General features: G+C 43.9%; 1 protein-coding gene across 1 annotated transcript in view; it reads left to right on the forward strand.

Annotated features, from left to right (window-relative positions):
- Positions 1–17,127, forward strand: part of SRCIN1 (SRC kinase signaling inhibitor 1) — a 149,895-nt gene that overhangs the window by 84,430 nt on the left and 48,338 nt on the right. The window contains exons 3-4 of the mRNA XM_044444502.1: positions 13,526–13,718; positions 15,461–15,659. Of these exons, the coding sequence (XP_044300437.1) occupies positions 13,526–13,718; positions 15,461–15,659 (392 nt within the window). The remainder of the gene's footprint in view (positions 1–13,525; positions 13,719–15,460; positions 15,660–17,127) is intronic.

Genomic DNA, 17,127 nt, shown 5'->3' on the forward strand with positions numbered 1-17,127 from the left:
TGGCTCTGCACCATGGCAGCTATGCCATGGTGCAGAGCCATAGTCCCCCAGCACCACCTTCTGGAATCGGCCATTGAGATAGGAGCGGAACCACTGCAAAGCAGTGCCTCCAACCCCCAATCCCGCTAGCCTATCCAGAAGGATACCATGGTTGATGGTATCGAAAGCCGCTGAGAGGTCCAGAAGAACCAACAGGGAAGCACTCCCCCTGTCCTTCTCCCTGCACAGGTCATTGTACAGGGCGACCAAGGCAGATACAGTACCGTACCCGGGTCTGAAGCCAGACTGAAATGGGTCCAGATAATCAGTTTCATCCAAGAGTGCTTAGAGTTGTCCCGCCACCACCCACTCCAACACCTTGCCCAGAAATGGGATGTTGGCCACTGGTCTATAGTTAGTGGCCATCTCTGGATCCAGTGATGCTTTCTTCAGGACTGGTCGGACTACCGCCTCCTTTAAAGGCCCTCCCTCAGAGAAGCGTTAACCACTTCCAAGATCCAGGTCCCAATCCCGTGCTTGGCGTTGTTTATTAACCAAGATGGGCAAGGGTCCAAGTGGTGGGACATACTCGTCCAAGCACCTTGTCCACATCATCAGGCCGCAATAACTGAAATTCATCCATTAATTTTGGACCAGACAGTGACATTGGTATCTCCCCAGAAGCCTCTGAATCGCTAGTAGAGTCTAGCTCGTGATGAATCTGAGCGATTTTCTCCCTGAAATGCTTGGCAAAGTCGTCACAGCGGGCCTTCGAGGGTGGAACCAGATCTTTCTTAGGGCCAGGACGGACCAGCCCTTGTACCACCCAAAAAAGCTCCGCCGGACTGCATTTTGAGGAGGCAATGGAAACGGAGAAGAATTTCTTTTTCGCCGCCCTCTCGGCCACAGCATAGGCCTGATAATGGTTTCTTAAGTGTGTTCGGTCAGATTCATCCTGTGATCTCCTCCACCTACACTCTAGCCGTCTCCTGGCCTGCTTCATCGCCTGCAATTCAGATGTATACCAAGGGGAAGAGTGGGCTCTGCGTGGCGGGAGAGGACGCTTAGGAACGATCGTGTCAACAGCCCTAGTCATCTCCCCATTCCATAGTTCGACCAGAGCCTCGACAGGAGCACCAGTCTTGTCAGCCGGAAACTCCCCCAGGGCCTTCAGGAATCCGTCTGGATCCATCTGGCTCCAGAGGCAGACCCACACAATCGGGTCTGCAACCTTACAGAGGGAGAGGCCACTCTCGAGCACAAACCTCACGAGGAAGTGATCTGACCATGACAGGGGTGTCAGACATAAATTCCTCACCCTCAGACCACCCTCTTCCTGCCCTGTCGAGAAAACCAGGTTCAGAGTGTGTCCACGTTCATGGGTCAGGCCTGTGACATGTTGAGACAGCCCCATGGCCATCATGGGGGCCATGAAGTCCTGAGCCACCCTGGTCAGACCAGTCTCGGCATGGAGATTGAAGTCCCCCAGGACCAACATCCTGGGGGTCCTCAACACCAGGTCCGAGACGATCTCCATCAGCTTAGGCAGGGAGTCTGTTGGGCAGAAGGGTGCATGGTACACCAACAGAATCCCCAATCTGTCTCGGTCGCCCAACACTAAGTAGAGGCACTCCAGCCCTGGCCTCGAAGGGACTGGAAGTCCCGTGAGGGAGATGGAGGCTCGGTAAACCAAAGTGACCCCCCTCCCCTCCCCTCCAGGCATGGACGGTGCTGAACCAGATACCCAGGCGGGCACATTTGAGAGAGGGCGGCATCCCCCCCCACGCCCAGGTCTCTGTTATGCAAGCCAGGTCGGCCCCCTCATCCACAATCAAGTCATGGATGAGGGAAGATTTATTATGGACCGATGTTAGTGAGCGAAGTGTGACAACTGCTTCATAAGGGAGCGATTCGACAGGTTTCCAGTTCCGAGGGACTGCACAGATTCTACTCTAGATATTTTACGGTTCCGAAATGAGACGGTGGTCTTTGTCCGATTTTGGACCTCCGGAATATCAGCAAATTTATCAAACCAAAGAAATTGCGGATACCCTCCAAAATATTCTTCCGCTGCTGAGGAGAGAGGATTGGTTTGCCTCCCTTGACTTAAAGGATGCCTATTTCCATATTTCGATTTACCAAAGTCATAGGTGTCTTCTGCGTTTCACCGTCGGAACTGACATTTACGAGTTTAATGTCCTTCCATTTGGCTTGGCCACGGCTCTGAGGGTCTTCACGAAATGTATGGCTCCAGTCTGTGTTCATCTTCGACTTCACAGCTTCCAAGCCTACCCTTACCTGGATGACTGGCTTATAGTGTCAGAGACCCATGAAACCCTACTGTCACCTGTTCATGCTGTTTATACATTATTGGACTTTGCATTAACAGTGAAAAATCATCCCTTGTTCCTATTCAGGTGATAGACTTCATCGGAGCTCGTCTCGATTCTACGGTGGCGAGGGCATTCCTCCCCCAAGCTCATCAGAACAGCCTCCATGCCTGCATCTCTTGGATTCGACGAGACCGCGTAGTCACAGCGCTTTCCATACAAAGACTTTTGGGTCACATGGCAGCCACAGTTGCCATTGTCCCACATGCCAGGTTGAAGTTTTGTCCACTTCAACTCTGGTTCAACAAGAACTTTCGTCCTCAAAGAGATTCACCGTACAAACTTCTTCGTATACTCCTGCACTGTTTTACAGACATTGACTTGGTGGGTATCCCCACCCAATCTGAATGTGGGGACCCCATTCATTACCCCTCACCTCACCCGACGAGGACTCTATACACCGATGCTTCGTTGGTCGGGTGGGGTGCGGTATGCGCAGGGCTTCAATCCCAAGGCATGTGGAACCGCCAGGAATCGCTGAGCCACATACATTACCTCGAGCTGTTAGCGATTTTCAAAGCACTACGGTCCTTCGAAACCATTCTTCACCAACGAGTGATACAGCTCACATCAGACAGCATAGTGATGGTATTCTGTATCAACAAGCAGGGCGGCACAAAATCCACCGCCCTGGCCCGCCTGTCCGTGGACATTTGGAAGTGGTGTATCCCGAGAGGCATAACCCTTTTGGCGGTCAATTTGGCTGGGACCGACAACGAAGAGGCAGACTTCTTGAGCAGACACATGTCGATCACCCACGAATGGGAACTAAACCACCAAGTTTGCACCCAATTGTTCCAACTGTGGGGACATTCGGACATAGATCTCTTTGCCACCCACAGAAACAAGGTGTGCAAAAGGTTCTGCTCCAGGGCGGGAATAGGACCGGGATCAATGGGAGATGCCCTTATGATTACATGGACAAACCTCAGGTTCTACGCATTCCCACCTATTCCTCTGCTGACCAAAATCGACTCAAAGATCGTGCACAACGATGCCACGGGAATACTCATAGCACCTTGGTGGCCTTGTCAAGCATGGTTCTCCACTCCTCTTCAGATCTTGAAGGGCAATTTCCTTCGCCTTCCGCTCACACAAGATTTGCTAACCCAACAAAACAGTGCCGTCCGGCACCCGGACCTGTCGTCATTGAACCTCACTGCGTGGAGGATTCATTGACTCAAGGGACTGTTTTGGAACAGAGATCTAGATCACTGGGTACCTCAACTCATGATCAGTCGGACCCCTTCACTGACTCGGTACCGACGGGAATATTGTCGGGACCGGGTTCTTTGGATCCGGAGGTTGTAAGGATTCTCGAGTCTGCACTAAGACCGTCCACCCAAAAGTCCTATGCGGCGAAGTGGCATCGTTTTTCATCCTTCGCGGAATCTAGCTCGTTTAACCCGCTTACGGCGTCGGTTGAGAATATTCTTCAGTTTTTGCTGCACCTGCATCACTCGGGACTGAAACCCTCCTCAATTAAGGTTTATGCAGCTGCAGTATCACATTATCGTGGTGTAGTACAAGGGCTGTCGGTGTTTTCACAGCCGCTTATTCGGAAATTTCTTAAAGGCCTGCAGAATCTCCACCCGTCTATTTGGCCATTTATGCCGACGTGGAGTCTCTCAGTTGTCGTACAGGCGCTTACAAAACCACCGTTCAAACCGTTAGCCACTGTCGATTTACGCCTTGTTTCATGGAAAACGACTTTTTTAGTTGCAGTTACTTCAGCTCGTAGAGCCAGTGAACTTTGTGCTCTTCGAATTGATCCACCTTATTTAAACTTCCATAAGGAAAAGGTGGTCCTGAGGATGGACCCTACATTTTTGCCTAAAGTTGTCACACCATTTCACCTGAACCAAGAAATTGTGTTGCCTGCCTTTTTCCCGTCGCCGTCGAACCTGGTCGAGAGGTCCTTGCACACCTTAGATGTTAGACGATGCCTGGCTTTTTATAGATTGCGCACGGAATCTGTTCGACGTTCCAATAAACTTTTTGTAAAGTATTCTGAGTGAGACCAAGGATTGCCTGTTTCGTCTCAGAGACTGTCAAATGGATTGTTCAAACCATTTAGTTAGCTTACCAACTCTCAAAGCTGGACTTACCTGTTGTTCCAAGGGGCCATTCCGCTAGAGCAGTCTCAGCTTCCTCCGTGTTCGCTGCGGGTGTCCCGATCCAGGATGTCTGTAAGGCAGCAGCTTGGGCTACACCTTGTACTTTCATGAAGCACTATCGTCTTGATGTGTGTGCCAGAAGAAACTGCTCATTCGGGAGGGCTGTTCTTTCTGCCGTTCTTCAATAGCGACACCTCCCGCCACCGTTTCTGGTAAGCTTGCTATTCACCCATATGTGTGATGCACAGAGGCCACGACGAAGAAAAGCAGGTTGCTTACCTGTAATTGATGTTCTTTGAGTGGCCATCTGTGCAGTCGCACAACCCATCTGCCGGCCCCGCTTGGTATTGGTGAGTGGTTTTCATCATCGGTACTGTATAATACTGCTTTGGTACCTCATACTTGTAACATTGGTACCGAAAGGGAATGTATCGGTACATACTAGGTTGTTATGCCATCTTCTTCCATGAGGTGGTGAACATACGGTCTCCAAAGACTGGAGAAAATGGCGGACACTCCACTCTATATATACTACCGAGGGGAGGGGGAGCGGAGTTTTTCCTGCCAAAACCGTTAGCTTTCGACCTTTCCAGCCTAGGCACTGCGCAGGCGCAGCACCCATATGTGTGACTGCACAGATGGCCACTCAAAGAACATCAGTTACAGGTAAGCAACCTGCTTATACCTTGGCTCAGTCATCAATTCAAATGGAGATTGCAACCAAGAAATTAAAAGAAGACTGAGCCTTGGAAAGGAAGTATTGAAGGAAGTAGAGAAGTTTATCAAGTGATGTTTCACTGGAGACCGAGGCCAAGATCTTCCACACTATTACATTCCTGATCACTGCATATGGGTGTGAAAACCGAACAGTGAAGAAAACTGAAAAGAAGAAAATTTATGCATTCAAAAATTGAGCTGTACAAGAGCTTTGTGAATACCCTGGACTGACAGAAAGATGACAGAAAGTCCTAGATCAAATCACACCAGAGCATTATGTGGAAGGAAAAATGACAAAACTGAAGCTGTCATACTTTGGGCACATGATGAGAAGGCAAGTCTCACTGGTGAAGACAGTTATGTTAGGGAAAGTCAAAGGCAGAAGCAGAAGACCAAATATGAAATGGATCAATTCCATAAAGGAAGCCACAGCCTTGAGATTATGAGAGCTTAGCAGGGCTGTGAAGGACATGACATTTTGGAAGGCATTTATTCATAGAGTCATCATAAGTTGGAGATGACTTGGCAGCACATAACAACGTTTATAAACCATTTATATCTCAAAATGTCAGAGTGTGTAAACAATTCATAGAAACATAAAAATAAAGATCAATAATTGAATCTACATAAGGTGGTAAACAGCATTACATGGGAAATAGTTTAAGTTACCATTAGTGTCCAGCTGGACAGCACAAACAGTCTTCAAGCTCAGCCACACTGAACACTTTTGTCTACTGGCACACAGGTCACATATACACATCATGCTAAACCATCCTGAGAATAACCCATGGCGGGTTGGTTGGTCACAAAAAAATCCATGCTGTGCCAGGCACACAATGAAACTCACCATAGGGTCCCCCCTCCCTTTCCCCTTGATTCTCCAGCCATTATCCCAGAGGACTTGGCTGTCATGAAAACATCTCTCCACTTTCCATTTACTGTGATCAGCAGGATTCTACATACATCCTTCTATTGAGCTAGGCTAGCCTACTGGGGCTGGCTTTGCCATTGAGCGTGAGAAATAATAAAGTTGTTTACAAGAAGCATTCATCAAATGAATGATCTCTCCAATTTATGGAGTTAGTTCTTGCCCATGTTGGAAGTTGGTTCCAAACAGAATTCCCTTCCTCCTTTTCCCTCCAAATGAAACTGGCTTTAGCCTGATGGAGATTTGTGCTGCTTGTGGGCCAGATGGTAGAATACTGAATGTTACTTAACTGGTCTGCTTGTCTCAGTTGATGACAAAACCCTGGACTGATAAATTTGCATCCTGCCCCCTCTGACCCTCCTGGCTGTATAGTGTCTCCTCTACAGACCAGAAGCAGTCTGGTTCTCACCAGCCACTTGGTGTATCTCACAGATCATTAACCATGGCATTTCTGATGCATAGTCTGACCTGCCTCTTCCTGGAATTCTCAAATCCTGGAATTCTCAAATCTCTACCTTGGAATGTTATAATTTGGGGGAAATGGGCCCAATCCCTTGTATCCTTTCTCTATCACAATAATGGGACTGTTTTTTTTTTTTTTTGCTAGCTCTGGTGCTTTCCCCCTTCCTCCCTTTCTTTTTCTTCTCTCCTTCCTGACAGCCAGTTACAGCTACTCCAAAGCCTCTAAGTAGTTCATTAATGGGTCTGCCAATGGTTCACCCCATCATTATCTTCTTTTTTAGATGAAAATAATTTCCCATTGTTGTGGTGGTGCTATAGTTGGTCACGACAGCTTCCCTTACCAAAGGAATGCAAAGGGTTTTTTTTAAGGTATTTGCAGCCTTTCTAAATAAATGTCCATGGTTGGTGTCTGCTGCACTTTAACAGCATGCCCCCCCCCCCCCGACCATGACCATTACTCAGGCTAGGCTTCCCATTTTAGACTCTCTCAAATACAAACATTTTTCTTGCACAAGTCCTACTGATTTTTTTCAAGGTAATGAAAGTATGCACTTTTGTGTTTAAAAAAATGAAAAAGGGAAAAGTGAACCAGTGACAGCCCCTCTAGTGTGCAGCTTGAGCACTTTGGATGGCTGCCACCGGCTGTCATCACAGAAAGCCATTTCCAGAGGCTATGACATGCAAACAAGCCACTGTGGCTTCCTAACTATCCTATGATTTCGTGGATTGGGGGATTATCTTCCACTCTTAATGTCCACCCATGTCCCACCCATGTCCCAGTCTTTCTTTTTTGTATTACAGAAAGCCCATTAAGGAGGAAAAGATGGAATAGCCGCACAATGCCCTGGTAGCTCTAGTAGCCCACCATTGGGAAGTATCTCCAAACAAGTGGCTTCCAGTGCTATACCAATAAAAAGCAGCATGCATGTTTTCTGCTGTTTCCTCTGATGGCTTTCCTGCAGAATGAAAAAAGATGGAAGAAATTGTAGGAAGACATAGGAGTTTTACAAGTAGAAGTCCTGTGAAATTCCACCAATAAGGCAGGGAGATTGTACAGTAAAAGCCTTGTCCGGAAGAACTCCATGCCAGCTGAGGAATCCTGAGAGTTGCCAGATTTTTTTTTGTCTAAACATGCATGGTATGCATCAACTTGTATCTGAACAAAAACCAGCCAAATGGTTAGAGCCCAAATACAGCTCCCTTGGCACACACACACAGGCATGCCCATACACCTGTGTTCAACCACTGTACTGTGTAGACATTTGTAGTATCTTGCTTTGAAGAGATTTCAAAGCTGACTTTATTTTTAAGGTGTTGGCTTAATCTAAAGTTATAAGGAGTTATAATTTTGTATGGACACACCAAAAAAAATTGTGCCATGTTTAGTTTATGCAAAATGAACCCATTTGTCAGGTTTGCTGACTTTGCATAGTACTTTTCTCCTAGTACTCAAGAGGAATTCCAGAGAATTATGTAGTGCATAAAACTCTCAAACCCTGAATGCCAAAATGTCCCTTCTGAAATTCCACCAAGTATTCTTTATACCCTGGGGAGGAGAATCTATAGCTCTCTGAGTATTGCTGGATTGCAGCTTCCATTATCTCTCACCATTGGCCAAAATGACTGATTCTGTGGGGAGGAGTCCACAATGTAGAAAGTAAGAAATTATTTGTTGTAAATTTGCTGTTCTCGTGCACCTTTTTCCGTATAGTTTAATTCTGTACATTTCCTGTGCAGGGAAATCAATAGTGTCAGAAATGGCCAGTGCAGACGGTCTGTGCAGTGAGTAGAGTAAGGCTGTTAAGGAGGCTACAGATCTTATCACTGGAATAATACCTTTGCAAGTAAGAAGACAAACCTATTATGCACATAATGGGCTTTCCAGCATGAGGTGGCAAATTGGCAGCATATAGGAGAATTCAGCCCCCCCCCCATTTCACCTTTAATATGAGAATTGTCCTCCATGTATTCCCCATTACAACCTACACCACCACTTGTAGGACAGAATGGCTTAGTTCAAGAGGGATGTTATTCTGCTGTTCGCAGAAACTGGCCTCGAATAGACAAAGAAACTAACATTTAGTATTATTTACTGAGTCAGTGAACTGTTTCAGTGCATTGCACATAGCAGCACTCTTACCCATTGCACCCATCTGTGCAAATGGCACCTTTGTACTGGGATGATATATGGTCATTCATGTGAAATGGGACTCTTGGCATATTATCATTTTTACCGCTGGGACTCCATGCCCATTACTTTTTCCTGCTTTGTGCAGCCATTAAACTTGCTGCTGCTTCCCTTCTAGAATCATGATGGGCCCCTTTATGTCTCCCCAGAGCTGTTTCTCTGGCATAATGGATAGGCAGCCTCCTGTAATTTCAAAGGTTATCCCAGTGCTCTGACTAATTTTGCTTTTCCCGTTGTTATTGACAGGGCAAGAGGAAATGAGTACCAAGGCCATCAAGGTGTCCGCAGACACTTGCTCTGGTCTAAGGTATAGAAGCCCAGCTTTGTGTTCAACAGGAGTAGGTTGCTTAAGCATAATTAGGAAAGGAATTGAAAAACAAAACTGCCAATATCATATTCCCTTTTTTACAATGATATGGTATATGGTACTAATTACTGCATCAAAATAGGATATTGCAGTGTTGGGAAAAGTGCAATAGCTTATAACATCTGAGAGGTGTGTGAGTGGGTGAGTGAGAAGAGACAGGACAGGGCTGTACAAAATTATGTGTGGCGTGGAGAAAGTGAATAGGGAGACACTTTTCTCCCTCTCTCATAATACTGGAAATCGGGGTCATCCATGCAGCTGTTTGGTGGAAGATTCATGAGAGATAAAGGAAGTACTTGTTCACATAGACTATAATTAAACTATGGACATCACTTCCTACACAAAACCATGAGCACCTTTTTCATGTACATCTGCATTTGCCCTTCTGGAGTGTTCAGTTCCCCTGCAAAGTTCCTTGCAATTCCAATGAGATTTCAGTGGTATTTCAGAGAGGACCATGGAAATGACATGGAGCCTTATGGCTAATGGGGCAGGATAAAAATCTAATAAATAATAATAAAATAAATGTTGCATAGCTTACTTGCTTACTTGCATTGATCTGTGCATTGATTGGCATCAGCTTTACTCCTAAGGACAAAGCAGTCTTGAGCCTGTAAGTGTTTGATGAGATGAGTGGAAAAGAACTGCTCCTCTATCCCATTTTGCCTAGGAAATTACAGTGGCTAGACTGCAGCATGTAATAACTTGGTGGAATTCAATGTGGTGATGGCTTCTAGTATATACAGCTATAAGCACATTAATGGAGGAGAGTTCTGTCAGTGACTACTGTGTGGAGCAACAGGACTTTCCCTTCCCCAATCCTCTACACACTTCCCAAATCTGCTCTGGAGGAGTCTTCCCAAACCTCCAGGAAAGATCTGGGGCCTGCAGGGAGGACAGAGATGATGTTTGGGTGTAGCTAACTAGAGGTAGAGCCTTGAGTCACTGGGAGGCTATTTCCCCTCCAACTCTGCTGCTCACACATGCTTCGCCTCCTGCTAAACCGCTCTTAAATCTTGTCTGCTTCCATTCCCCCCCCCCCCCCCCGAAACTAAATGCTTCCCTCTCCTTGGTCCATACATTGCCTTTAAAAATAAGTTTGTCCTTTGGAGACAAGATCCTTTGAAGGCATTTACATATACAGAATAGAATATTTATCTATTTATTTGATTTATTTGCCACCCTATTAGCCTCAAGGCTCCCTGGGTGGCTTACAACATAATTAAAACAACAATACAATGAAATGTGTGATTTATAATAACCCAATAATAACAATAAAATCATTAAATATAATAACCAATAAAATAAGTAAGACTATGATATAAATGAATAAATATAACATAAGGTCAAAAAAGATAAAAGGGGACATATTAAACCAATTAAGGTATAATTAATTAATAGCATATCTCTACCATAAATTCATAAAAATGGCAGCAGCACTTGATGATTAAAAATAATTAAAAATGGTCATTAAATCACAAGCCAACAGATTCACCCACCAAAATAGCAACAGAATAAGAACGTATTTAGATGGCATCTTAAAGAAAAGAGAGATGGTGCCAGGCTGTTGTCCAGCAGGATTAATTTCTATATAGTCGAGGTACTATGATGGAAAACATATGCAATGTTTTTTTTTTATTTTATTTTTAGTCCTGCTCTCTGTGCCTGAGCCCCAGGGAATCTTTTTGGTACTTAGCATCTCTGTGGGAAAGGGGACATGGTCAGACACAATCCATGATTAATACATGTAACGTCTAGGCACCGGAAGGAGTGGGTGCAGTAACTGAATTCCAGCTCTGAGGAGCAACAACAACAGGATGGAGGTGTATTATTTACAAGTTGTGCTTGTGGACTCATAGATATCTAGTTGGACAGTGTGGGAACCAGACTGATAGACCAGATGGGCCTTTGATGTATTCTGACAGGACTCTTCTTACTTTCTTCCTTGTGAGGAAAGGCTCTTGCTTGTTAAATGAGGTGTTCTGGGTTCTTTCCAACAACAGATTAGATGTACACTCAAGTAAACACTCCAATCTGCATCTTCACATGACAAGCTGGAGTGCTTACAAGGAATTTCTCTTCCACCCTTCAAGTATATGGAGTGTAAATACAAACATCTTAACTATTCATTTTATAAGCCCCCTTGAACAAATTAGAAAGGTGGCAGAGATGGAAGAGAGGGGCAGGAGGTTACAGGGACCGAAAGGAGTTAAGAAAGAGGTGCTGGGTGTGGATTCAAGGTAACACACTGATGGTGACATGTTGCTGAGAGGAGTAAGTAAATACATGTGTGTGTGTGTGTGTGTGTAAATAATCAGCATTACTAGGTGTCTTTAAGAAGAAATTGGATGACCATTGGCAGCTAGATTAATTGAGGTGGACTCTGTTTATGAAGCAGAAATTCAGCCCAGTGAGGGCTGTTGACCTATTAAGGAAACTTTACTTCATTAATCTTCTGTCTTTTAATAAAACAGCCATCCAATTTATTTATATCATTTTGCATCATGCAAAAACCTCAGTGTTGGGCAATCTTTTTGAGAGAGTGTATTGAACCTGGGACGTAAAATCCAGGCCTGGCTCTTTGGTTCCTAAAGTTTAGGCCTTGCTTGGCATTAGTGCCATGCTGCACAGGAACTTTGTCTACCTAATTAAAGTAGTTAAAGTTTTCAGGTCCTAAGGAAGACTGAAGGACTAAACACGCAACTGTGTTTGGCCTGGGATTCCACCTTACTGAACCAGCTAAGGTGCTTCTGCTTGGGGTTATTGATTAGTTTAACAAGCTTATGCCTTGTTGTAAGCTTGGCTTAATTGGCTTATTTGGTATTACATCCTATTATGTTGATGCATGGAGTGGGAATATTTGTATTGGCCGTGATGGGAAACAGCCACTGTTATGGCTGGTGACACATTAACAAGATGGAAATCTTTAGGTCCTATGGAGTCCAATGGTGGGAAGCTGCATTCGGTATACATTTGGGTGTGCTTATGAGGTAAACAGGTAGCTTCACACTGCTTAGTCCCTGCTCCTGTGTAACAACCAGCCCCTTTCCTATGAGTAGTCTATAAAGACTAACCGTCACACAACACACTGGCCCTGTGATGCTCTGTCATAAAATAGTGGAAAATATTTATATTCAAATCCTGTAAGGTGGGTGCAGTTTGTACACGAAACACCCTCAAGTGGGCTTCCCTGACCATCTGTTTCCAGCTGACTGGAGTCTCCTAGCAGGCTTGCTCATGCTGAGCACTCTTGCTTGCTAAAAGCTAGCTCTTCAGAGTAGGTTGCTTGTTCTTTCAATAAGCAAATCTGGACCTGGCCTACTGATACCTTGGGGTCACTCAAACCTTTAGCCCACAGTGGGGTCAGGACACAGAAATAGAAGGACAAAGATTGAAGGAAGGATTAAAAAGCATAATTATTTTTTAAAAACCAACCAAACAAGCAGCTCTTGTTCTTAGAAGAAAAAGCCACATTTAATATATTGTCATTTAGTCCCTGTTTCAGCAAAATAGCCTGCAAAATTAAACAAGGGGGTTTTCAATGTAGCAGAGCTCCATGAATTGAAATTAACCATCCCTCATCAACTAAGCAAAGTGCTAGTTGATTACTCTATCAACTGAACAGATTAAAGCTTCTAACTTTACTTTGGATCTCTATATCCATTGCTAGAGATTAAGATAGATATTCTTGGGGTTTGGTGTATGTTTTTTCCTGAAATATCTCTCTATACTGGGAAGCTTTCTGCTGCTGGACTTCATGATATTCTAAGTATGTTCACGATCATGTAACTAGGAGTGCCTCCCTACCAATGGCTCCTAGTATTACCAGCTGAAAGACATTGTATGGCTTTCCCTTCTAAATGGATGTTTGTGGTAAGAAAGAAGGTGGAAGAAAACACAGGAGGATTAGAGGTGGAAGATGTAATTGTCTGGGCTCCCATAAAATTCTGGAATGAGGCAGATTGATTGCACCATAAAATCTGGAAGCACTCTAGGAAAGTATATGATTCTTTTAAAGAAGCATTTTAAGCTGGGTCTGGGACCCTCACACTACACACTGGCCCTGTGATGCTCTGTCATAAAATAGTGGAAAATATTTATCTTCATTTTCAAATACTGTAAGCTGGGCCTCACCTTACAAAGAAGATGTAGAGCACAAACCAGACATGGCTTCTTGCTCTTAACTCACCTTTGATAGTGAACAACTCCATTCCTAAAAGTTTGACACAATTCTTACAGAGGAGGAGATTAGCCCTTAGGTTACCACAGAAAGATGAGGAGGAAGAGATGGCATTTTCAAGGTTTACATGTAATGCTCGTTATTGATAGAAAACGTAAAGTCCTGACCAGAGTCAACTTTCTCTATCTGCCTTTCAGACCCGAAGCTCCCGGCACTCACAGGGTTCTCAGCCTGGCCTGGCCGATCAAGCCAAACTCTCCTTTGCTTCAGCAGAGTCTCTGGAAACCATGTCTGAAGCTGAGCTGCCCATTGGGTTCAACAGGATGAACCGCTTCCGGCAAAGCTTGCCTTTGTCCCGTTCCACCAGCCAAACAAAACTCCGATCTCCAGGTAAACTCCTTTGGGAATTGCTACTCAGAAGTCCCTGGGTAGCAAACACATCCCTGATTTTAGACAAAAGACCTTCCTCTTGCTTTTTGTGCATGAAAGTAGATCTTTCTGTTGTGAAGTCTCTCCTATGGTGCTCTCAGAAAGGATCTGCCATTGAAGCTGTTTTGCTTTAAGCTGCTGTTGAAGCACACCTGCACTCAGGTGTGTGCTCTTTCTAGCTGGGTAGGCAGTGTGATTGCCTCATCATCTGAAGGACATGATTTTGAGCCTCACAGAGTACATGTGTCCATACGCCTTTTAGAGGAGGAGCCATCACATGAAGGAAGACCCCAAATTTAATCTTCTGTTTCTCTCACTACAAGGATCTCAGATAAGATCCTTTCTCATCCTTGTGTGCCTCAGCTGTGTCCCTCTACAACATTTAAGACATTAGTGACCATGATAGCTCGAGGTGATAGGACTTGTAGTCCAACACATCTTGGAAGACACAAGGCTTGGTAATACTGCCTTAGTTAGACACTGCTGGCCAGAGCAGACTATGAAGGGTTAAAGGTGACCAGGGATCTTGCTTAGTGTGAGAACTACTTCATACAAATTACATATATGAATTTACTTTTTGTCTTCATAACTTGCCTTTTAAAACATACATAAATGTACATACACTGTGCAGTTAAAAATGAAGTGCTCTTCTACATGAGGCTTTTAACCCACAACTTTACTAAGTTGTCTGTTTCCAGGTTGTTTTGTTTTGTTTTGTTTTGTTTTTGTTGAGGTTAGGATTGGTTCCATTATATGTGACTTTTCCAGGGGGTTTCTTTGTCTGCCTTTTTATATATTCCATCACACAACCATTAGATGGTGCTGTGGTATCGCAAAATTAGGCAATGGCACTGGGATTTTATGCCATCATTCATAAAAATACTGGACTTTCCTAATTAGAAAACAGGCCCCACTATAATGGTTGCAAAGCACAAGGAAAAGACCCTGGAGAATGACAACATTGTGTAAAGCACCTGTAAATTACAATGAGTCAGGAATCATGAGCTCACAATAATTGCCTCCTATAGAAAGGCTCTAATTTTATTTTATTTTATTATTTTCTAACTAGGAAAGAGACCAGAATGTCACTTCTCAGGAATTAAAAACATATTTAGTTCTCTCTGAAGGCCATGGAGAAATGGACTTGGGTGGAATTCTTTAGACTGTCAGAGGCCTGATTCATATGTTATGAAGTTGGGAAAATTCTGCTTTATCATTGATAAACAGAATATTTGTACACACTGCCTGCAAGTGAGAACAGCTAAGCAAATCTTGGACCTCTGCCTGTGGTTTGTTTACCATTATGCATGGACTAGAAATTCTGGCTTGGCTCTTCTCCAGTATAGCAGAGTCATTGTTACTGGTTTATGACTCTAGGTTGTTGGGAAAGAAAAAGCTGGAATTCCCATTTCACATGTAATGCTAAACAACATGACATGTGAATAGGCAAAGAAATGAAACACTTAGTAAACCACTCCTGACTTGACATTTCAGTGTGGGGCTTCTTTTTGGAGCTAGATGGTTCTGTCATTCTGAAGCTATGAATATATTTTAACCATGTATCCTTGGAAAGAGTCCTGCATTACTCAAAAACTCACAGTTGCATTGTTGCCAAAGTTGGCTGATTCTCAGTCCTGTATATCTCTTGTCCTGTTTCCTTTCTGCCCCTGCCTTCCCCTGGCATAATCTTCAACTTTCTCTAGGCATCCTTTTCCTGCAGTTTGGAGATGAGACGAGACGGGTTCACATCACCCATGAAATCAGCAGCATGGATACTCTGCATGCCCTCATCGTCCACATGTTTCCTCAGAAGCTGACAATGGGCATGCTCAAGTCCCCCAACACTGCCATCCTGATCAAGGATGAGTCCCGCAATGTATTCTATGAGCTGGAGGATGTCAGGTGAGCAGTATACCTTGCTGAGGGCAGTAAATCTTTGGTGAATAGTGAACAGAGCACATCTTAGAGAGAGATGCCATGGCTGAGTGGTAGAGTACCTGCTTCTGAACATGGACCTAGACATAATCTGCAGTCAAAGTCTGTAGATTTCTATGTTTGCAATGTGATTCACAGACCAAAAAGTATACTTCTGGAAAATGTACATCAAAAATGCATTCAAATATACTTTAATCAACCAGAGTAGAATGTATGCATTTCAACAATGCATAGAATTAATTGGGAAAAAGAAACATGAATTTTCATGCAAAAGGGGAGAGAAAAACAATTGTTGTCATCTGATAGAGACTCAAGACGAAACAAGCTTTGAGATGGAATTCAAAGAACTTTGATGAGCTTGAGTTTTACTGTATCACACATCCCTAACTCATTCCAATTTGTCTACATCTTTCGTAAACTGCAGCTCCCAGAAATTGACACAGTACTTCAAATGAAATCTCATTAATGCAGAATAAAATGCTGTTTTTTCTTTTCACTTCAGGAGAATTGTAAGAGCCTAAGTAGAGGGATGGGTAGGAAAGTATTATCCTTGTTATAAATATATATGCCTCTTTCAATAAATGATTTATTAAAAATAAATTTCAGCTAGATAGCTGTTGTTATATTTAGTTCTGGTTTTCTATTTTTTCCTATTCACTTTGTTAAGAATGGGCCCTCCTGGATCATACCATCTGTCCCAGTCTCCAATATTGGCTAGGCAGAAGCTTCTGGAAAATTCGCATGCTAGGCAGGAAAGCATCAGTCTTCCCCTGTTACTTGTTGCCAACATTTCTATTCAGATGTCTACTGCCTCTGAACCTGGAAGCTTGATCACATTATTATGGCTAATATTTATAAGCCAGTAACCATCACTGCCTCTTGTGACAACTGATTCCATCAATTAATTAATTGTTGTGTGAAGAATCACTTCCTTTTGTCTGCCCATAATCTAATGACAATCAATGAAATTGGGAGATGCTGCATTTTCGTGCTATGTGAGAGGAAGGAAAATGTAGTTCTGGCCACTCTCTGCTTTATACAGAGTTCTTAGCCACGTCTCTCAAGTTGCTTCTTAGTCATCCTTGTGTTATCAGTCCTTCTATAAACCTCCCCAGCATATCTTCCCTCCAAGCCTTTTTGATAGATCAGAAAGCAGCCACTTTTCTGCCTTTGGGAGAATTTTTGTTTGTAGTCTTACAGGATCCTTTGATGTGAACTTTGGGGATTCAATCCCAACCTTATGAGCAAGTGCCAAAAACCAGGGATGTGTGTAATTCATACAAAAAGTGCTGCACCCCAGCACAAAACAAAACAAAAACCCATCTGTGTGCAACAGCCACAGGAAGAATTGTGTGGACAAATCCACCTTTCTTTATGCTCAGGCTACAGAGTACTGTAGAGTATTTGCAAATTCCAAATGTGCAGGGTGCAGGAT

The sequence above is a fragment of the Varanus komodoensis genome, unplaced genomic scaffold (genome assembly GCF_004798865.1).
Source record: "Varanus komodoensis strain SLA01 unplaced genomic scaffold, ASM479886v1 scaffold45, whole genome shotgun sequence".
In the NCBI taxonomy this organism is placed as follows: Eukaryota; Metazoa; Chordata; class Lepidosauria; order Squamata; family Varanidae; genus Varanus; species Varanus komodoensis.